Source organism: Prinia subflava, chromosome 2 (genome assembly GCF_021018805.1).
Source record: "Prinia subflava isolate CZ2003 ecotype Zambia chromosome 2, Cam_Psub_1.2, whole genome shotgun sequence".
Lineage (NCBI taxonomy): Eukaryota > Metazoa > Chordata > Aves > Passeriformes > Cisticolidae > Prinia > Prinia subflava.
Window position 1 is genome coordinate 82,996,017 of NC_086248.1, and position 24,115 is coordinate 83,020,131.

The 24,115-nt window shown below is 37.5% G+C and overlaps 1 protein-coding gene across 2 annotated transcripts in view; it reads right to left on the reverse strand.

Moving 5' to 3' along the window:
• Nucleotides 1-7,437: 7,437 nt before the first annotated feature.
• The window catches only part of SRBD1 (S1 RNA binding domain 1), a 125,160-nt gene continuing 108,482 nt past the window's right edge, over nt 7,438-24,115 (reverse strand). For both annotated transcript variants that reach the window (XM_063390813.1, XM_063390812.1), the window contains exons 20-23: nt 22,898-23,074; nt 20,952-21,104; nt 10,709-10,893; nt 7,438-8,420 (exon numbers count right to left, since the gene is read on the reverse strand). In XM_063390813.1, the coding sequence (XP_063246883.1) occupies nt 8,131-8,420; nt 10,709-10,893; nt 20,952-21,104; nt 22,898-23,074 (805 nt within the window). In that variant the 3' untranslated portion in view covers nt 7,438-8,130. The remainder of the gene's footprint in view (nt 8,421-10,708; nt 10,894-20,951; nt 21,105-22,897; nt 23,075-24,115) is intronic.

The following is a 24,115-nucleotide window of genomic DNA, read 5'->3' on the forward strand; positions in this document are numbered from 1 at the left end:
TTGCTGCTGAGATGATCTTTGCTCCCTTAGCATGCTATTAAGAGAACTACGGAAGTATGCAACCCTGGCATTTTGCAAGTGCTAAAGCCACTGGGTGGATAAAAGAAAAATTTAGAAAATCATCCAGAGAATCTAAATGTACCTCATCAACATGTGCACCTTCATTTAAATAATTCTTTAAATAAGTAATTTCCATAAATATTTCTAAGTAAAACAAAACCTAAAAAATTGTCTCTGTTTCCTGCATCAGTAGAAAACCTGTTAGACTCAACCAAATGAAACATGAAAAAGTATTATTTGGCCTCTTGGTTTGCAGAGTGAAGTTCTTCTGACCAAAACCATCCTATTTCTAAGACCACAAAAATATATATTTTTAAAACTCTGTATAGCTTGTTTATTGCATGCACATTCCTAGACATATCTATGCCTGTCCTGCCAGCATACAAAAGCCAGAAATATACAAAATAGATTCATCGATAGCATAGTTTACAAACCGAAATAAAATAATGGAACAAAGATGCCACACGTATTTATATTTTTGCTCTGCAATTTTCAGCTATTTTTCATTTTCAGCTATACTGATATGTTTTCGTAGCATGAAAATACAAAGAAGCTCCTGGAATGCTGTAATTGCTTACATGTAGAACAAAGTCTGCCTCCATTTTATTATGACCAGCCAAGCTTCAGTTTGAAATGCAGAGCAACAACACTAATGTTGTAATCACCACTGATTTTACAGCCCACATCATTAGCTTCTGTGGATTTGACAAGGGAGCTGATACTCCCAAAACACAGCACCACCTGTACAGAGACTCACCGCCTTTGTGTAAATTCCATTTGAACAGTCACAGTCCTGTTTGGGTCCAACTGAAACCCCCCTTCACTGACAGTGGGCCTATGTTTGGTTGGGGATTTCCCCCGCTTCTTTCTTTTTTGTACACAGGATACAATCATTAGCTTCTGTTGGGTAACACTGCCAAATGGGTTTTTAAAAGGGACTCAGTAATCTTACAGAAGGGATCCTGTACTGAGATGCCTGTCATGGAATCAGATTGAGCCCACTGAAACTGGACTCAGGACTGCTGTCCTACCTTCTGCTCTTGTGGAGTCTTTAGTTTCTTTTTTAAAGAACAATCCAGGAACGGACAGACATTAGAAATCTCTGGAAAAAGACTTTCCTTCATGCTGCAAGAGGGCTAGAGAAAGTACAATCTATCCTTATCCTTGACTTCTAGTTATGCCACGGATAGGCACTAAGCCATTGCCTTGCCTCAGATGAGGTCATCACATAACACTTCCCATGTGGAACCCATGCCTTGTTTCATGCAGAGGATGGGCATTCCTCTGATCCTTTATTAACTTTTTCCACATTTGAAAATCATACAATATCACACAGTTCCCCTTGAAGAGGCAGCCTGTGGAGCCTTCCCACACGGTTGCGACACAATAGCCCCTACATCAGTTATTACTGTTACTGTCACCCTGATTATATGGGAAGTGTCCTAGTACTTCTCAAAAGAAACGCAGATACAAGTTACACTTAAAGGACACAGAACATAAGCTGAAATAATGAAATTGTACTTACATTTGAAAACAAAGCTCTGCTGCACTCTGGTTTCCCTAGATGTGAATAGCTCACTGCAGATCAGCATTAGTGGAAAAAAAAAAAGAAAAAAAAAAAGACTGGCAAAGAGAAATTTTGATAAACCAGTGATATTCTGGTTCAACAAAGACAAGAGGGAAGACTTGAGGAAGCCACTCCTCTCTCAATTGAAAAACTCTTTAAGAAGGTTTTAACTATGGGCAACCTTGGTTTTAGAGATGAACTGAACCTTCACTCCCACAGGTGGGAATTTTTTTACTGTCATTTTGTTGGTCTCTAAAAAGGGCCATATTGTCACACAAGTGACACTGGTTCCTAAAAAAACACATTACTGCAACTTGATCCAAGGGAGAAGCTCAATACTCCGAAATATGGGAAACAACTGTGCCAAAGTCTGTCAAGCATGTCCTACTTCCAAGACAGACATTTTCCTTTCCTGTCATTTTGAATGACACAAAATTTGAAATTCACTTAATAAGCTTTGCCAACCCTCCTTCTTTTCCATGAAGAGTGACCACGTACCATCAGACACAAAAACTTCAGACTCCATCAAGAGCAAACGTTGGGCAGTGTTTCTTCCAGCTCTTACATTGTGATTAATTTTGTGTCCCAGAAAACACCGCCTCCTAAAAGACACTGAAGATTAGTATGTCTGGGCTACTTTGGACCAATTTTAAACTGGACAGCCCATAAGAAACAACACCTTGAGAACAGGCTCAAATTTAAAACTGAATAACCATCTCAGACATAGAGCACACCAGGAAGGACTGTATTTCAGGTAAGCAAAGAGACTAATGTGCTTACTTAAAAAGTTAATCATAAGTACAGATCGTAAATCACTGAGGCTGCGTGCTCTTGGAAAAAAAATTCTACCCAGTATACCAATACTGGATTTTCTGCTATTTTCAGCTTTTGACTGGCTCTGCATCTACCCCCATGCACTAAGTATAGCCACACAGTAATTTCAAGGGATCGAAGAAAGCTATGACAAAATAGTCTTTCAAGGAGTCTTCCTGCTGGGTATGGATGATAAAAATTCTGCCCCCTGCCATATGTTGATGGACAACACATATGTCACACATGACAGCTGCACTCTCTCAGCCAGAAGTGCTGATGAGCAAGGACTGATCTACTCCTAATAAACTAGCTAGAAACAGCAACACTGGCAAATGAGAAGCAAATCCATTAAGAGTACATACTTTGTATTTCTCCCTTTTGAAGCCAATTAGTTCCATACTTTAGTTACAATATACACTGATATGAGATATGCAATTTCCATTAGCTATAACAAATAGTTATGCTTATTTTTTACCTTCATGGGAGGTACAGGAAGCAAGAGACAACCAGGCTCAGATTCCACTACTACTACATTACCATTACATTACTGCCATTTGCATTTCATCATCTTAACTTCATTCCCATAAGACCATTTACATCTTGCAGGATGTTCTTCCCCAAATCCCTCCACTTCCTGCCCCTCCCTCTCCTCATCACACAAAAAAGCAGTCACAGTGCCAATACACAGCCTCTGGCATGTGGCAGTTTCCACTCTCTGCCAAGATATTCCACACATTTAATTCTGAGGTGAAAGTACTTTCCTAAGATTTCACTTCTCTTCAGTCTTTGTAAATGACCCCCAAGCACAACAGTTCCTTTCATGACATTATTTCCACATACCTCATTGTGAGTGACATGCAAAAAATTCTCTGCTTGATCACAAATAAAGGCAGTCTTTCCTAGAAATATGACTGTCATTGAGATATGAGAATGCAAAACTCCAGCTTAGCTGATTTCATACTGAAAACACTTTTCATTTGGTAACATACAAGCGTAGTAGGATAAATGGATCCTGTAAGATAAGGAGAAAATAACACTGATTAACTTTTCTGAGGTGCTGGTCTCCTGCTGGCCTTAAAGACGTCTCAACAATTAAAAGCCTGAACTCAACCAGATTTAATAAAGCTAAAGAAGTCATGGGGGTCCTCAGTTTACTAAATGCTCCTCTCTTTGTTGTTTCTTCTCGGGAACAAAAGTGGGAGACAAAACAAAAATTTCTAATAATATCAACTGGACTGCTGTGTTGAACATGCCTTAGTGTTTTTAAATTCTAGAAGTCAAATAAAGTAAAAGCTCTAACTAGTGAAACAAGGTGATCAATTTCAAATGTGTCAGCTCCTAGTCAGGGACAGAGAACATGTGAGATGACATTTGAGTGCTTTATCCTGAACTTCTGGTTAGATTTAAAATTCTCAGTGGGATGATTTGTCTTGATCTGGACATGGCCATCAGTCCTCTCTCACTTTCAAAGCATGGAGAATCTCTTAGGATTCTTGATGGAGCTAGAACATGCTCACAGGAGACCAAACAGTTATAGAAACAGCGTGAAACCAAACAGGCTTGATTAAAAGCAGCAATCCCCATTGTGGAAACTCACACAGAAGCAATACTCCTGCACTTGTCCCTCCCAGATCGAAGAATTTTATTTCCAAGTTGCAGAATTTTGCTATTTCCAGCTTCCAGAAGCTGTAGTAAAGCCTGTGCTGCAATACATACACTTTGTATCATTTGCTGTTCAACTTCAGATGTCTACAAATTGTCATGAGTTGCTGTTATGAGTCACTTTATATCTACCTGAAAAAATATCCAACCAAAATTGTAATGTGAATTAGATGGTCAGCTCCTAGAAATACCTGTCAATAAGCAGGACGTACCTGTAGCCAGCACAGAGTTACAACATCCACCAGAGGGACCATTTAGAGGCTCAAGTGGAAACAGGCAATTGAAGTTCTCTATAAACTACTCACTGAGGTTTGCTGTGAGAAACACAGACACATCATTTACTTGTGAACCTTTATAGAGTATGGATTCACAAGGATTTCTCAAAATGAAACACTTCTAAACAGTTACAGTTTCTACATGCCCATGAGGCGGGTGAGGAAACGTTGGGACCAGTAAACAGAGGTGCTCTCAAACCTTTAGGTGGTCTCTAACGGGAAGGAGTGGAATTACTGACTTGCCAACCTTTATGAAGCCCTGGAGACACGCAAACTCCCTCACTGCTCTCTCTGAAACCTTGAACAAAAGGGAGACAGAGTAACACAGACTGGCATTACCAACTCGTTCCTTCCACTGTCTTACAGGGCTGATAGTTTTGAAGCTGGATGTGCTTAAGCACAGCTAAGTAGGTACATAAATCACCCTCAGGAAGTCTAGAAAAGCAAGGTGCTATTCAGGCTGAACCGAGAACTCACTCAGCACTCACTTCACGGCGGGTAAGGCTCCTTACAGAAAGCTCTGAAATTAGGCAAATATGATTCATGTTTGGTTTCTAGCTTGCAGGCATAGAGTTTCTAAGTGTATTTGTTGTTAAATAAATACAGACACCAAGTTCAAGACGCACTACCACAAAGCTGTTAGATTATTTGTTCTCCTGAATTATGCATTACTTTCCGATGGTATGCAGTTTTTCTGACACAAGTACCCCACAAAGCCCAAATTCCAGCATGTCTATGTGCCATATGGACCGGCTTCTCCGAACGTCTGCTCCTCATGGAAATTCTATTTGTTTTCCTATTGATTTTATTATGTTTAACAGCATACTAAATCATTCCTGAGTTTGACATGTTTCTGGAAAATTGATATATGCTGTCTAAAACTGCCTGAGGCAGGAATAAAACCAAAACAAATGGCTTCTTTTAAACTCTTGTTTTGCATTACTACAGCCAGGCATACAAGTGCCATCTTGCTCAGTAGAATTCTTCTTCTCCTTTGTGTAATATCTGAAGCACAGGAAATCTTTAGAAGCTCTTCTTATGGGTCTGCATATCAGGGGAAGATGATTGCAAAACACCAGACTATTAGAGTGAGGGTGGGTCTAAAAAGGCAGATTGTCATCCAAGATCAATGGACCGGATTTTCTCTCTGGGGAGAAGTGGAACTACATTACAAGGTGTGTAGATGCCTTGGAATCTACAGCTTAAGGCAAAAGGAGAATTTTTAGTGAAACTTAAAGACTTGTATTTACTTCTTCTGAGAAACTGTACTTTGAAGCAATTAACTAAGATCACGAGGAAGCAGGAGTTTGTTTGTTCAAAATTTAGAAGGCACCACCATTAAGCAGTACTAAATTTGTTCCAAAGATTGGACAGCATTTCAAATGGGAAAAAGCATCCATCCAGAAAAAAAAAAAAGTCTTGGTTCAGAAACTTAAGATGAATTACAGATGCTTTGATGTCAGAAATCTGAACAGCACAGGAATTCAAGATGAAAACTGAGAATTAGATTAAGAAGAAGTAATTTTTGAATCTCCAGAGATCTGAGAAGTTCATATGTACGCATATTCATCCTTGTTACACTCTCACTCAGCTGCTTGAGTGAAAAAAAGAAGAGAAATTGCAATGGAAAAAAATATTTTTGGGGGGAAGTAGCTAAGGCACTGTACTAGCTGACAAATAATGGGATTATATCTGCAGAGCTACAGACATTTAAGACATATGACATGAAGTCATATACTTCCCATTTTGGTGTGGTTAAAATCATTCAAAGAGACAGACATGATATTCTCCCACAGTCCCTTGGATGACACAGGATAAACTGCTAAGTTCCACTACCGAGAAAGCTAACTACTTACGAGTATGTACTCTGAATTGTGGGTCAGTCCTCTGAGTACGCAAAATGCTTCCTGTGAATTAATAGTCAGAGAAATAGGCTCAAGATGTCTTGCATTTAAAGAATTTCATGATAATCCAAGAGACATACATAAAAATGCAAAAGATGCTACAATCCTCACAATATTACGGATTAAAAAATTAATTTCAGTAACAAACAAAATACCACAGAAAGAAAAAATACTCTTTATATTATTCACTAAACTGTGCTTCAGGAAATCAAGTTGATCTCCTCCTTAGAGAAGGCCAAGAAAAAGAAGTTACTCTGCTAAGTGCTTAGATACTGCAGCGATCATATATAAAGTTTAACAAATCATTCTCCTGATGGACATACTGCTGTAAGTAAATGTATCACCTGCAGAAAAAAAAATTCAACTTCTTTGCCTTGCATCTCTGTTTTTCAAGACAGTAACATGGTATTACAGTGTCTAATTTCATAACAAAATCTATCTTGCAGAAGTATTACAGGAAAATTTTAAAAGGCCTGCAAAACATGATTCCAAACTGTGTTGACTTTAACATAATAGAAAATAGTTATCTTTTCTTCAGTGGATAAATGCAATGAAGCTAGTAAGATCTGTCTTCCTTTTTCCCATGTGCTATATTATCCTTTAATCTCCAGAATACACTACCTACAGCTGGCTCATCATTTTGAAAACTAATGCACAGAGCTGGGAGATTACACCAAGCTAACCTGTTCCTAACTCATGCACAGACCCTGTGCCAGCAGCTACTTGGACATTTGTAGTTAGAAACCTTGTCATCAGAGATGTTTGACACTTGCTACAGTGTATCTGGGCTCATCTGTTGCAGACCAGAGCTTTTCCCAGCTTACAGGCAAGTTTGATGACTGCAAATGCCCAATGCACCAAAAACTCCCTGGAAAGACTATATATATACATATATGTTGTGTATGTGCTGTTGCTGGAAATTAATCTTCCACTATACCCATCCTTTGAAAACTTGGCTCATGAAGTAAATCCTTTGAAACACCACCAGAATACCACAAAACCAAGAAGTCTCCAGTTAGAAGAAACAAACCTCCTGTGCTAGGCACACCTAGCAGGAAACAGTGAGCATTTGTAGTGTGAGTGATTAAGCATGTGTTGGAAAGAAAGACAACTAGGACTGTTAAACCACTTGGGCAACCAGTACACTGAGAAAAGATGGACAGAAATGTTTTTATTTTGCAGAAGTATAGAACAACACAAATGTCTTTTGAAACCTTTGAGCAAAGCTCCTTACACTGCAAGGTACATCCAACTGTGTTAATCCATGATAACTAAACAAGCAAAAATAATACAGGTAAACAGACCTAACAACACTGGTCAAATAAATTAAATATAACTATTTCTGAACCATCTGGTTTTAGCAGATGCTTTTTCCTCAGTCTATTTTTGGTGCAATGTCATTACCACTTAACTTAAAAAGATAACTTTTTTCCTACCACTAGGAGCCCTCTTTTAGACTGTCAACCAGAAAAAACAGGCAAACTGAATGGCTGTTTTTTGGGAGTGGAACTACAGATGAGTCTTCTCAAGCAGTACTAACTGAAGATTAAGCAAATCTTGCACAGACAACAGGTAAGAGAGCTGTCTGACAGCCCACTGGAACTTCATTTACTCTGCAGACAAAACAAGGTTGCTTGGAAGTAATCCAAAAACCCGTTCCAACAATTGTTAGCAGAAAAGATTCAAGAAATGTGGTAAAATTGTTAAACTAAAGAAAAAAAAAAAGGCAGCAAGGCGCTGAAGGCTTCAAAATGTCTTCATTTTCAATATTCATTCAATGCCTGAGTCACCATAACCTTGCTCACATTACTTATCCTTTAAAGTCAAGGTTCAATTACTAAAACCCCTCTCACAAAACACGAATAAGATCCAATGTTATCCTCAGTCGAGGAATATCAACATTAAGCACTTTAACTTCCACTCTTTCTCCAGGACCTAGGCCCAGGCTTCTTCTCTTCTTCACTTTAGAGAGTTTTGCTTCTGTTATGCTTCGCACTGGAATCAAACCCGCTTTTCCCACGCCAATATCAACAAAAACTCCAAATGGCGTTGCATTTTCAACTTTTCCAGTCAAAATAGCACCAACATTTAAGTCTTCAAGGCACACTATGCTTCTCTTGAAGTCAGGTTTATCAAAATCTGTTACAGGAAACAAGAAACACAAATAAGACTCTGGAGAAAAAGGGTTTTTAAGAGTTGTTTCCAGATGATAGTTTCTAATTAATAAGTCTTCTCAAGGTAGCTCTTAGGTCACAAATACTGATTTCTGTACATTTTTAAATAAAGACCCATCTGTGGTAAACAACTTGTTTCTTATATTTTGTGAATCACTTTAAAAGACTTAGATTATTGAAGTAGTAAGTATAGTGAATTTTGTGTTATGAAACTATCATAAGGGGATCAGAAGCATGTTGTATATTAGGCAGTGACTGGAAGATTCTTTAAATTTTGTCGGCTCTAGCAAGAAAATACATGAGGTGACTCAAGCTACATCAATTATACATGAAATTCTATTCCTATAGGAATTTCTACACTTCCACAGGAAGATGAATATTCAGTTTCATCACACACTAAAAGAAAAGTCAACAATGCATTGTTCTTAGGCTTGCTGTTCATCTGCACCATGACATCATAAAAACTTCACAGTGCTGCTTTGCACCGAGAACTTGAAAAATCACACAGGCATGATCATAAGAAGGGATTATGCTGAGACATTAATGTTCACATTCTGCATTTAAGGGCACAGATAGATTTTTTAAACTCTTATTTCCCTACCACTTTCTGCTTCTGCAGAAAACCTTTCTGAGCCATCTCAACAATTTATCTTTCAATCTTTTCCTACCATTGTTTGACCTTTCCAAGATATAATAAAGACTGAGGTTTCCCATAAGGGACATCACCAAACCAGAATTGCAATAATTTTTCTCTGTTTGCTTTTGAGAAATAAAATTCAGCCTGAACAAGTTTATAGCTAAAATGCAGTGGAATTTAATCAGTCTGTGGATCTGTATTGGCTTTGCATGGCAACGTTTCGGTGTGTGGGGTGTGTGTGTGGGCTTCAGTGAGTGGGGGCTTCTGCAGCTTTGCCTGTGTCCAATACATCCACTACTGTCCAACGTCGAGCCCATTAAAAGTGGTGGTAAATGTCTCTGGGGTAAAATATTTTAAAAAGAAAAAAAATACCAGTGCAACAGCAATTGCAGAGAGAATTGAGCATATGTGACAAAAACAGCTCTGCTGACATCAAGAGAAGGAAGAGGAAGAGCTCCAGATGCCAGAGCTGAGATTCCCCTGCAGCTCATGGAGGGTGAGAACGGGTGGATGCCCAAAAGAAGGCTGCAACCCTGTGGGAAGCCCACACTGGAGCAGGTTTTCTGGCAGGACTTGTGACCTCATTAGGAAACAATGAAATTCTGTTTCTAAAGGACTTCACTCCATGGAAGGGACCCATGCTGGAGCAGTTCATGAAGACCTGCAGGCTCATGGGAAGAACTCATGATGGAGAAATCCATACAGCTACATAAGACTACTATAGACTGCCTTTTTTAGTCACAGAGTCTGTCTAAAGTAATACTGAATGCCCTTGATCAGCAGAATACGAATATTCCACTGAAGATTCTCTCTTTTGCTTTTATGTCTTCCTATGTCAATAGCCTATCCTACTGTAATTTAGGTGTGAGATCACCAGAACAAGTTGAGATAGAAAAAAATAGACATTTTCAAGATCACTAGTGGGGAATACTTAAAAAATAAGCACAGAAACCATTAATGAGCTAAAAAGGGGAACAGAAATGTTGCTTTAGATTTTTTTAAGCATATGTTTATTATTTGTTATTACTAGCCTGCCTCTTTGCTGTCTACCTTTATCTCCTGCTGTTATAAGAGAATCCAGCTGTAAGTGTCATTACACAACAGCATCCTCAGATGTTTTACTTCATCTTTCTTTACCTCAAACTGTTCAGTACCACTGCAGGTTTTAACCAGGGTAGGTCATGAGCCACGAGCATCAGTTACACTGGTCTCCCAGAAAGCAGGGCAATAGAAGTGCAGAACTACCCACTACTGCTCCACAGCACTTTATTGCTACTGTTTCACCTTGGTCTCAGCATTCCCATCTGTGATGGAGAGCCAACACAGATTCAGCCAATAGAGAGTCAACATACTGAAATTATTTCATCTGTTAACAGCCATACAACTCCCCCTTCCTATGGCTGAAAATGCCATGATGTAAGACAGGTTTCACACATCTTACCTACAAAACTGAAAAGAAACACCTGACTATGATATAGCCTTTACCTTAACTGAGAAAAGAAATTAAGTTACATGTCCATGAAAATCTACTACTGATTTTAGAAGAAGAATATGTGCTGTTTTAAAACTGATACATAAAACAAGCTGAGATTACAACCTTCCAAACTGAGGTTTACCTGTTCGGATGTCGTAGCCCTCAGGCTGAGTGAGACCATCAATGATCAGCTGCAGTGTGTGCATGGTGGTATTGAGCCTTTTGGCTGTGCCTTCCAGTCCTTCCTTTTGAATTACCACATTTACTTTTTGCTGCATATCTGATTTTCCTATGTCGTTTGCATTTCCTCCAATGAGAGATAAAAACCTAGGAAGTTCAAACAAAGATGGAAAGATTTGTAACATCCTTTAGTGGGAACTGAACCTCTGCTCTATTGTTTTTTCATTGATGCATGAACAAAACTTCTGATAACATATATGAACAGTTTCTCAAGTGCATGTCCTCTCAACTTATCGCTGATCTGATGCATAAATGAAAACTTATCTGTATGTATATCTGCACATCTTCTGGAACAGATTACAAAACTAGAAGCAAAATAATAAAATTCAATTGAAATCCCTTCTCAGACCAATTATTTTATCTCACAATAAAACTGAATTTCTTTTTTACCGGAAGATATTTTTTACCATGAAAACTCCCTAGAAATCAGTCAGAGATCTATAACAATGTTATTGTAAATGTCATTCTCATTCAAATTAGAATGAATGGAAATTTAGTAAAGCAACAATGAATACTCAAAATATTAAATTAATATGAAGAATCTTTAACTCAACTTAAGAAAAACTTCGCATAAAATACTTCTCTTGTCTGTGAACTTCATGATTAAGAACAATTAGTTTTTCAGACACTAGGTAATCATTAAGTCAAAGTAGTCACATGACACAAACATCTTTATCTTTCCTTATTGTCACATTGTACATACACACATTGCAGACTGAAACAAATTTGGACTGGTATCTAAAAAGCTGTAAAGAAATAAAAAGATATACTTCTAAATAATTATGTCCTGACGTGATCTCTGCCATGACCTGCATCTCACCATGAATAAGCCTTGTCTACCCTGCTTTATTATGCCTGTTATTGTTGGCAGGAAGCACAATTTTTTTTACATGTTCTATTGGTGAGCAATAGAAAGTTATATGGATTGAAATACAAAACTAAGTTTATTTTTGACAAAATATAAATTGAAGAGACATAATGAAAGCAATATCTGACTTTGAGTAAATCACAAAATTTATCTTTGAGCATAAGGGCAAAATTTCACTTAAAATATCCATTAATTTTGCATCTGTTACACCTGCTGGTCAGAACTTCCACTTTACTGAATTCAAGTACAAGCATAGTGATTAAATGTACTGGTAGCTCAAACACAGAGATTTGCACTTAGTAGTGATGAATATAATTTTCATTAATTCTTTTAGTGCATACACATCTTTCATGTGGCAGTGTATAATGAAAATTAATAAGGTCTCAGTGGATGGTGCTGTTCCCCATATTTAGTGAATTGTGCTTTGACTGCATATCGACTTTTGACATCACGTTTTGAAGTAGTTTAAGGTGGTTTGGAAGCAAAGCATATAGCAAAACAGATGCAAAATGTTTTATAATATTAAGTGCATTTTTATTTCTGTAAACTAACAAACCTCACCACTACTATTTGAGTATTTTGTCTAATAACAGACACAAAAAATATCAGATGTTCCGTGAAACAAAACCGCCTTCTTTTGCAAAGGAGTCCAGAAGTGTTTGTAATGATAACGCTGAAAATGAGCCCAGGCCCAGGTGAAGTGTTCCTCCCCACACTGCTGGAGGCTGCTGGCTGCTAACAGCGGACAATGCCCCACCAGAGCACTAGTGACAGGCAGCAGCTGCCCCAGCTTTGACTGACGTGCCAGATGTAACATGACAAACCCGACCAGCCTCATGACTCAACCTTCTAAATAATGTATGCTTTACCACCCACCCCTATAAACAAGTTTGCTGACATTCACGTACTTGGCTTTATTTCACTTCACATGGAAACTCAGCTTGAGTACATCCAAGTAACATTTTCTCACCATTAGATTTCACAGAAGCGCACTGACTTCGTAAACTGATCATGGGGTGGGCTTCACCCCTAATAGGTGCAACCACATAAAACAGCCACCAACATATATTAAAAAAAGCCTTGGTACATACAAAGATGTCACATGTGTGGACAATGCAATCAGAATAAATGGCGTTACATGCCCATGGCTGGAAAGAAAACCAGTCCAAAACAGGACACAATCTAAGTGCCTCAACCTTCAAGCACAATTCATGAGAGGTGTTTTGCCCCCTGCTCCTTCCCCTGCAGCTGCCTCCCTCTGGACACCTCAAAGCATTTATCTGAAATTAAAAAAGGATTCCTCATCCAGGCAAGAGTGGTAGGTTTGGGTCCTATGTTATCAATTACAATTGTGTAAATAAGTTATTAATGTAGTCACTGCTCACAGAAAAATTTTGGCTCCACCTGAAGATGCTGCTTAATCATGTGTTCAAGTCTAAGTACATGAGAAGTCCCACCGACTTTTACAGAATTTTAACATTGTAAAAATCAGGCATTTTGTTAAGAATATTTCAGATTTATGGGTTATATACCACAGGCAAAACAGAGCACTGTAACAAAGGCCAACATGCACATACGCAGAGAAGAAATACTCTTTATAAGAAACAGTATTATTTCTATTTTGGAAATTCTCACCATTTTTAGGCTAGGTTTTGGTAAAACCTATATATGAAAGTATTTCCAAATTAAAGTAACTTCTTAGTGATTGCAGATGCAGTTAATTTTAGAAATACTATTGTATCTAATTATATATTTAATGTATCATTTTTACTCAAATTAATATAGCCTAAGGACACTTGGACTAAAATCAATCAATATAAAGCACAATTCTCTGACTGAACAGTGGTGCATTATATTGATAATTTCAATTTTAAAATGTCATTGCTAAGAACAAAGTTAATTTTCTCCTTATTAAAAAAACAACCCAACAACTTCCTTCAAGAGTTATTTCAATGTCAGAAAAAAAAAGACAGACAGTTGATAATAACACTCGGATACAGTTATGGGGGAAAAAAGAGATTTCCCTTAATTTAAATATTTTTATCCTTATTGTTAAATTATCTCACTGCAATCCTTGAAACATTTCACTCACATTTACATTTGTAAATGATAGCTCCAGCTGCAAAACATAAGAACATGAATGATCTGTGCAAAAATGGAAGTCCTTAAAGTATTTTCCTGGCTACATATGTGAAATAAATAATACATTGCAGTAGCTCAAGTGCTATGTTTATCTACTAGAAAGACAAAACCTAATGAAAAGTTAACAGAAATGGGGAAAATGAGACTTTTTTCTGAAGTGAAGTCATTCTTACAAGATGTATTATCCTTACTTCCTCAAATGCTGAGGATGTGAATGAATGGTGAACTTTCTGATCAAGGTACATCAACTCAGATAAAAGCTGCCAGAGTCTTAGGAAAAACAGGGTGAAATTTAAACAGTTTAGAACTTTTGAGTTTTATGCTTTTGAGATTTAGAGAATACTGAGAAACCTTTGCAATCACCTTTGTTTTAAAAGCAATCTTTGCAGTCTTACAGGACCTGCAGAGACTGGTCATGGATAAATGACTGATGTCTTTATTTAATACATAATTTCATCCATCTTATCCAGATAAAGAAAGAAAAGTAGCATAAATGTAACAAATAAGCACATCATGTTCACTTAACATACACATCTGCACAAAATTATAGCACAGCCCTTGTAATGCTTAAAAGATAATGTAAATTTCACTGGAATGCAAAAAATAATCAGAAAAGAGTAAAAATTTTACCAAGGGGAGCCTACAGTAAATTTTTAAGAAGTTACTCTAACCAGCCCCCGAAAACCTTCTTATAATGTGCAAGAGTTCTAAAGTTTTGCAAGGGTTTTAGTCACAGTCATTTCTGTTTTATGTAATCATTTCCAGCAACACGACTTAAGAGCTGGGAGTACTGGATTCATTACATTAAAGCAACATGATACGCCATTACATCTTGTCACAGTGCACACATGAATTAATGGTAAAGCAACATAATCACTCTGAAAACAAAACAACTCTGCATTAGTATGCACTTTGTTAGGTAAAACGTACATTTATGACAGTAACAAACTTAAATTATGCAGACATTTATGTCTTAGTAATGTTTTGAAGTGCAAAAGCAGTATTTGTATAACGCAGATGTTGACTGCTTTTGTTTCCACCAGTACGGATCCTCAATTTTTGATTACTGATGAAGACTATGTATCAAACAGTATTTGTGCATTACTTTCTGTAATTAATTGCTGGACACAGAGAGCTAAAGATTCAATTATATCTAAAACTACTTATGTGTTTTAGCCAAAGTTGTTTAACCAATATGTTTTTCTTCAAATGCATAAATTATTAATAATGTAGATTCTTTGACTGCATGCAGAAAGCACTCAGTTAATGAGACTTTCAACTTATAAATTTTAAGAAACAGTGAGTTTCTAAATGAGAAAAGAAATTCAGACACAGTTCCACTGTGGCATAGCCACTTTACTCCCATACCATTAGGCACACTGCTGTTGGCTGTTCTCATGACTACTGATATATCACGTAACTTGAGTGCAACCCGAGATACAAAACAGTGAAACATGATTAGTTATCCACAAAGAACTAGTATACTACACTTAATGGAGAAAATTCCATTAAAAAGGTCTTGTGGGGGTTTTGCCCAGTTTTTTTTTCTAAAGGCGGGAAGTTATGTAACTTCCAAAAATTTCAACAAATTAAAAATATAATGTGATTTATGGGTCTGGTATTTATAGCCTAAATGGAGCATATTTCTCCATTATTTCCAAGTTCTTCTGATCATTCTTCTTAACTGTATTTTACAACACAATAAAGTTTTTAAATGTCTTTACTGGATGGGAATTGGCAGTGAAAGAGTTTCCTGGTCTTCTGTTTATTGACAAGATAACTTTCAAAAACATGGCCTCTAAAAATCCAGCTAAGTTAGTAGTAAAACCTGTGAATTAATTTGCCTTCTAAACTGATGATTATGGACAGTTCTTTATAATACTTAATGGCCACAATTCTGCAAGTGTTCTCCTTAATTAGGGCTGGATATTTGCTATTGGAAATAGTTATAGAGGTTCATTAACTGACCGAGTTTAACTTTTTAAAGTTTCTTCTAAAGAGCCCCAAAATGTAAGATTTTAATAGCTATGAGTCTGCACATTAAATACCTTGAATACCCACACATGTGTGTACATGCAAGTATAGTCTCACTCAAGTGGACAAGATATTTCTGATGTCTTTGTAAGGAAAGGCCTCCTACCACAGTAACAACTCCTGTCCTCTGCAAAAATATTCACCTGCAGACTGCATTATTAAATAGAACACAACAACTAGTTTTCATTGCTCAAATACCATACTGAGTATTAACTCCCTCCCTGATTTCTACTCCCCTCAGTTCTCAGTTGCCTCAGTTGTTCAGTGCCAACTAGGGGATCTGGACAGAGGCAAGCCGGCCTGCCAGCAAGCTGGAAATGCCAGCAAAGGACAAGCTCCCAGTTGCAGAAAGGGTAGGAGAGGAAAATCCCTTTCTTGCTGGCCTCATCAACAGTTCTTTTCTGTATTTTGTTATGTGCCAGTACTTGCCTTCAAAGCCAGCAAAAGCAGTTTATCAGCACAGCAAATGAGATACTATGGATCAGTGGTTATATCCACCCATGTAGAGTACAAGAAACACCAGGGATATTTGAAATATGACTGACTGGCCTATAATGGCATATAAACTGTTATCAATACAAACACCTTACTGAATTCCCTTGGGACTTTGAATTCCTGATGAAGATATCAAGCAGCATTATCAATACACAGAGAATGGCAAGACATGAATCTTCACTGAGAGTGACTGTTCAGTAACTCAAAAACTTCTCTTAAGGCATAACCAACCACGGTGAGCAGGACTCGCCCTCTAGCAGGCAAGGTCCTAAACCTCAGTAATTAGCCAAGGAAGATAATCACACCTCTGTTATTCTAACTCACAGCTTTAGATCTTTTACATTGGCAAAAATTTGTACTTCTAGGTCAGGCTAAAATGCAACCTGTCTGCCAGATGCTGCAATCTGTGAGCAGCAAATACACATTCTGAGTGCCAACCTTTTGCAAAAAGCATTTTAATGAGATTTAAATAACAAAGTCAGCAAATGTTAAAATTCAGTCACATGAAACCAACTGCACCCAGCAGACTGATAGAACAAAGAAAAAAATTGCATTTTCTTTCCAACATTTTGGTTTATAAGCATAACCTGGTTGTAACTTCTGGGGACTTCCTAAATGTTTCCTCAGTTTTCCTACCAATTCTTTAACAATACATACCAAGAAATTGGATATGCTCTACATATTGTATTAATTGTATGTAGAAGATTCTGCCACTATAAACTGGTTTTCACATATAGACTTTTCAAAGACTTGGTTCTGCTTTGCAGGAAAACAGGCTGTCTATAAAGTTTTGAGGTTTTTATTTAGCTTTTTGGAAATTCTAATTCATAATATTTAGAGGTGTTCCTAAGCTTGATCACTGCACATGACAAAGCCAAGCTTTGACGGTGTGGAAACCATGAACAAAAACGCTTTGGTCTTCTGCAGAGCGTGTTAAATCACTAGTAGGATATTTTCCAATTATTTTACAGAAATTGTACAGATTTTAAGTTAAGATGCTTAAATGTCATAAATCAATCATACCAGCACCATTTGTGCCACTGTAGTAAAAATTACATCAGTGTTTCCATTATAAAAAGTCTATTTTTCTAAATCAGCCCTAAAAATTGGCTCCAGCCTGAAGTTTGGCAACCAAAGTCACCACTTGGGAGTAATTCTTTTAACCATATTTTTCTTTAATGTATTGGCTTTTCAAGCTACAAAATAGTCCTGAAAAAGAAAATTAGTGGTTTCAAATTTTGGTAAATTTCTATCCCTCAAAAACATTGTTTTAAAACCTGATAATTTTGCATGTCATAAATCTGCTATGTAGACTGCTGCCTTTGGGTAATTTGGCTATAAGCAGTGGATAAAAATCATCATCTTATTTAATTTAAAAGTAATGCAATTTTCCCGGAAAACTTTTAATCCTATAAAACTTTCAGAAACTACTTTCTCATCGCAAGATGCAGTAGGCGTTGCATGAGGAAGCCTTTATGATTCACTTATGTAGCAGCTATTCCATACATTTTAATTTTTGTGGTAAGAGATATGTAATACTGGATTTTTGATCAAATCTGGTCATATTCAAGACAATTCTGCCCTTTGGCAGCACAGGACCACCTGTGAACTTGACACATTCCCTGACAAAGTTCAGTGTAAGCACACAAAAAGAAGAAATACTCTGATAGCACTAGAGTCACAGAACTCATTAAGATGTATTATTTAAAAAACTTTATTATTAAATACTGATTCTAACCTACATCTAACAGTTTCAATTTTTCTCCTGCATTTTAAGTTATCAGAATCAACAATTAGGTTTTAACCTAGTTAAATACTGGCATTCTAGAAAGACTTTCAGGTATTGCCTAACTTCTGTAAGACACCTCCAACCAACACCATGAACATGATTTGATTGTCAGGCTCTCAAAAACTTTCTCATGAGCATAGGCTCAGCAAAAGGGAATTACAAGCCCAGTCCCATCCACTGCCTGTCAGCAAAACTCACCAACAGCACCAATAAGCTTTGGAAAGCTGTTTTCGTAAGCTCTGAGAAACTTAGCAGCTCATATGCTTTTTTTGAAAAGTCATTCTAAATATATAATCATTGTTAAATTATAGCATTAGTTGCTTGAGGGGAGGATGTCTGGTTTATATTTAGCCCTTATGTCACCAGTGTCAATTTTTAATACTACGCATCTTAGCTTTTGTCAGTTTGCTGCAGAGCTGGATTTTCTTTTCTAAAAGCAGTCATTTGCCATGAAAAAATATTCAAGATGTTTGCCCCCTTCCCCACACCATTTTGTGATATTGGGTTGCTGCACAGTCATACAGTTTATATCATGAAGGTTATCACTTTCATATTTAACACGTTTTCAAGGAAACAAAAGAAAAATACAAATACTGCTGTCCATAAAGTGCATTGGGAGAAAGTGCTAGGGAGACTTTTTTTACCCCCTATCACACTATGTGTAGAGGTACTATAAATGTAAAAAGTAAGACAACAGAGAAAGCCAAAAGGATGCAGAAAAGACTGATACAGTTAGCTAGAGAGAGATGCTATGCTTATTAGTTTTGATGTTTCATTAGCAGATATTGTAATTGTTGTTTTATATTTGCTTTGTAATCAACTTACACTCTTTTGCATTAAAAAACAAAAAAAACCCACAACAAAATCCTGCATGGTACAATATCTATGGCATGCATTTGGACCTAAATACCTCATCTGAAAATTCTTTCTAGGACAGCAAAGTGTTTGGTGAGAAACAGAAGAGAAACCAGCATGGCTGGAAATCTGCTGTAAAATAATTGCAATATCCAAAGAGAGACAACGAGATAGATTAACACTGGTCTCTTCAGCCATGTAACACTTCTGCATTGGCTTAGAAGCATTCGAAAACCGAGTCTGAAGCTGCGCATGTTTTAAGACTCAGCAAGGCACCCTCTAAGCAGTGTTGGCTGTGCAATAGGTGCCAGCCCCCTTGCTGAAACATGCATAAGACTGGGACTCAAACCACTGTCTTGGCTGAGATGTAAAAATTGTGCTCATTTGGGTTTTTTGTTCTATTTTTTGTTAAATAGTGCTAGTGGTGGGTTCCCAGTCAAATTTCAAATCACAATTATATGATCTGTGATACCCACTAAAATGATACAATTTCAGCTGCATGTGAATGTCTGTTCTACCCTATCCAACTCAACACTTCAGATACAGATGTCACCTGTGCTGCTTTGGAAACAAAATCACAATTCCTTATTTTCTGACCAACCTTTGTGAAAATATTGTATATAGGGAAATTACTGTAGTACTCCATCATTACTACATGTACTTCTCTCTAAAGCAATCTGTCCACATCAGGCTTTAAGCAAGGCTGGTAGCATTGTGACCACCTTACTAATGATGTTATTAGTGTACCAGGGCAGGAAAGCTAAAAACTAAAATCCAAGTACTTGACATTTAAATTGAATTAAATTCAATACTGAAAATCAAAATTATTTTTGAATAATCAATTTATTTTTGCTTTTCACATTGACTCACTTACATTGAATAATCTCCAGTTTAGGGTGACCAAGCTGCACAACCTATAAATCACCCACCAAACACAAGATCATTAAGATCAGGACTTTGACTAATGTTTTTTTTTCCCCACAGCTACACAGGGTAGGGACTTTGTAACAAACATTGATACATAAGAAAAAAAGGGAAATGCTCATGGAAAAGGAGAAACCGAAGTTATCTGTACACTGCACCACTGCAGTAGACTCAACCAGGAAATTGCACATTGGGTCCTAGAATCAGGCACAAAGAAGAATGAATTGTGGCACAGAGAGGATGGAAAAAAAAGTGCACTGCATGCCTAGAAGAAGGAAAGCATGGAACCTATGGATAGGAAGAAAGAACAGAGCACGCACTGAAGTGAAGGTGTCCTAAAAATGCAAGGTCCTGTATGACTTTTTTAGGTAAGAAAGTCAAGCTTTGTGAAGTCAGAAATTCTGCATCTCTCTTTGAGGTTTAAAGATGGTTTTGTTTATAAAACAGGAACTTTAAGTTTATTTGTCCAGGCATAATATTCTCAACCGAGATCATAAGAAGCTTAAAGCAACTGGCTACTGGTGAAATTAGCTTCAATACTTTTTCAGAAAAGAACTTGTTCCACAAAAATCTGTTGAAAAATAAATATATGCCCATTTATGGTAAGAGATAATGTTTTCCAAAGAGGAAAAGCAGAGTCCAATTTCAACCAAGGCTGCTGATAGAAAAGATCACAGCTTATAAGAGTATTTCAGAGGCACACATGGATTCCTAATTGCTTTTTTCTGACATACACACAAACCATTCTCTCCTTTTAGCCGCTCAGTAAAACAATCATACTATTTGTGTATTTGGGAACTTATATATACATCTTAATTAGATATTGCAATATCAAAATTTAATTTTAAAGGCCCACAGTAATGACACATGTTCACATATATCCAAAGCATACCTTCTTCTTGAAGAAAGGGGTGAAAGCTTCAAAGCAATATAAATATTCCTGTCTCAAAAGTCTGAGCAGGCTGTTGTCAGAAAAATCAGTACTTTCATTGTAAAAATTGATGGTGCCCATGGTTCAAAAGGTTTCCTATCACTTACCTCATTGCAATGTGGTAAGATTCTGGATGAATACAAGTTTGGTCCAAAGGATTGGGCTGTTGTGAGGCACATGATGTGACTTTACTCTTCTTTTTGCCCAGTGCACCTGCTTTAGTCAAAAGTGCACGATTTTCAAGTTCATTTTTCTTATTACTGAAATCAAAAATGGACATGTCATTCTCAGTGAAGATGATCCTGGCCCAGTGTCCACACACAAAACCAACACATTTTTTCCCCTGAAGTTTCCCTCAAACAAACAAATTCATCAGGGCACATTAAAGGGCATCAAATGACTCCTACTGCAAATGCTCCTTTCATGCGTCTTTATTTTGGTTTTTTTCTTCCTAAATCACAAGTGGTTCCTGCTTTTGGAGGACAAAAGAGAATGCATTGAAGGACCAGAAACTAGCACTGGCATTTTGGGCTCCACTCATCAACTGTTGGCAGAAATGCTAACATATTTTCCTCTTTCCATATCAATTTTTTCAAAAACACTATTTGTTAAATTTCAAGTAAAAAGCACAGAAGTTATTTCATACAGCAATCTAAAGTCATCAAAATTATTAGAAAGGATAAAAATGAAACCTCAAAGTTAATTTCAAAAGCCTCTGGTTATATCACCTGGACCCAAAAGAAGTGTTGTGGAGGCAGTGGTGTTAGAGCTTTACTTTGGCCTCAAAATCCATTTCTCAGGTTATACAGTGTTCCCAAGTTCTATGGAATTTGACTAACATCAGAATCATGTTCCAGAAAAGCTAAAAACCCCCCAAAACAACGTTCACATTTCACCAGTGAACATGTAGGGGCGAAAAAAAAGCCATCAGCCCTCTTCTCACTGGTTGTATTGCAGCATAAACTACAGAAACTAGAACAGAGCTGTACAAGGTAGGACCTATCAATCACAGAGAGCTTTGGAAGCAGTTTCTTTGGTCTTCTGGTGCTTACAGCAAGCACCATTTGGCCTGCAGCCTATGCCTCCCTGCCAGATGGGCAACCAATCTGTACACCTTCCACCCGGGCACAAAGCCAGTCCCTATGTGCCCACGTCCTGCCTGGAAGTTACGCGTGTGCTGTTGGCCAGCAGCAACTGCGAACACAGTATTGGTTCTGAGCACTGTGTTGGCTGAAAAATAGCATGTGCTTCCCAGGAAAATATTTTTTTGAGAGGAGCCAGTGGCAAAAGCGTGGGGATGGTGCTACCGCCATGCCCTTTCTTAGTTCTTTATTTTGGAAGGAGAAATGAGGAAAGACAGGAGAAGAGCCATTGCACTAGAAAGGGCATTTGCAGTTGTAGAAAGGTCAAGAGGAGCACTGTGAATGGCTGAAAGAGTAGATGACTTGGTCCAGAATCAGGGAATGACATGACAGGGAAGAGGATGATGCACTGTTGACAAATTTGACTTGGGAAAAGGCCTCACATATTTCAGACAGATGACAGTCACATCACATTTGCTAGGCACAGCAGTATAACAGAAACAGTTTGATCTAGGCAGCTACTCAACTTCCTCTCTTCAGGTAATGAATTGAAACTCCAAAAATCTGCACTAGTTTACCACCTTTAAGTTCTGCAGAATAATCTTTACCATATTAAATTAATCAATTTACAGATCTCTGCATTATGCCTGAAAAACAAGACTAAAATTCCAATATCTCATATCAACACTGCTGCATGTCTTTTTTTTTTTACCAATTCAGTGGCAATTTTTTTTTAAATTAAACTTACATATTTATCAAAACCCTGACTTAGAGGACTAGGCTAACATGCCATGACTATTCAGAGGAAGAACAATCTTCACCCATGGACTGTAGCAAGATAATTTGTTGTCTTTCAGAGCACAATTGTCTAGGATTCTTTGACTCCCAAGCATGAATACAAAGCAGAAAAGGGGAAAGTTTTCTCATTCTATTTCAGATAATTTAGTCAGAATAGTTAAAATCTCTATTACCTGCAAAAAGTCTTTATATATTCTTGATTGAATCTGATGAAGCCAGCACATTGTTGGAAGGTTTTGGGACCCAAACCTTTAACTTCTTTGAGCTGCTCTCGGTTTATAAATGGTCCATTCTTCTCTCGCCATTCAATTATATTTTTAGCCCTGTTAGTATTCAGTCCTGCAATGTGTCTAAGAGAAAATTTACAAAATATTTTTATTACCATTGAGCAGTCATTATTGCAAGTGCTACCCATTACAAGGATTCACATTCCTATAGAAAATCTAGTTTACAAAATTTTAAAACTGCTAAGAAATTAACAAATAGACTCCTACACCAAAGGCACCGTCTGAAAAAGGATCCCTTCTCTTAGTTCTGTGGAAGGAATCCACTCAAGTCAAGAAAACTTAGTACAGGAATCTGGTTCGGTACATGCCTAACTAGTAAGCCAGGGACGTGTAATTTATGATCTGTTGGCTATTTCCGTAATGCCAATTCAATTTGTCATGTCTTATGGCCTGCCCCCAGCTGCCCTCTTCAGGAAACAGCGTGGGAGGAGAGTTCAGAACAGATAAATCGTTCCTGTAAGAACAGTCCCCTCTCAGCTCTTCCAATGGCACTGAAAAACCTTGCCCCAATATGAAGGGCTCACGTCTGCTACCCAGAAGGAGAGTGGCTGGGAGCAGTTTGCCTTCCTCAAACAATTTAACTGATGCACAAAGCTTGTTTCTTTTATCTAAGCTCTTCTTGAAATAAAAAGCAGCTGGGAACAGGCTGCATGACTTATTCTGAGGGTAACTTGGACCTGGCCAAGAACTCAACTGTGAAGAGCAACAGCGAGTAGCCAGGTTCCTTCAGGAAGCAGCAGGTTTGCTGCACATTTTCTGTATGCACATGTGAGTAAAACTTTCTGTGTGTGGAGTATGTTAATCACAAGAAGAGAGAAAAGAGCTCTCGTGGGAGTTACTCATGGCACCAGTGAAGGAAATGTCACCCACTAGGCTCTATATGTCAGATGCCATTGCTTTAAGCCAGCAGCAGCAGTGACCTGTTTGTGGAGTGGCATGAACTGATTCTAGAAAAACACCACCAGCAAACCCAGCAAGAGACATAAAATCTCGGTGAAAAAAAAAGAAAAAATATGTCCATTATTCTCATGCCCAAACAAAAGTTTAAAAAATAGTGTGAAGTTGGTGAAAGCTCAGAATGAAATTTGAGGGACACACCTTTAA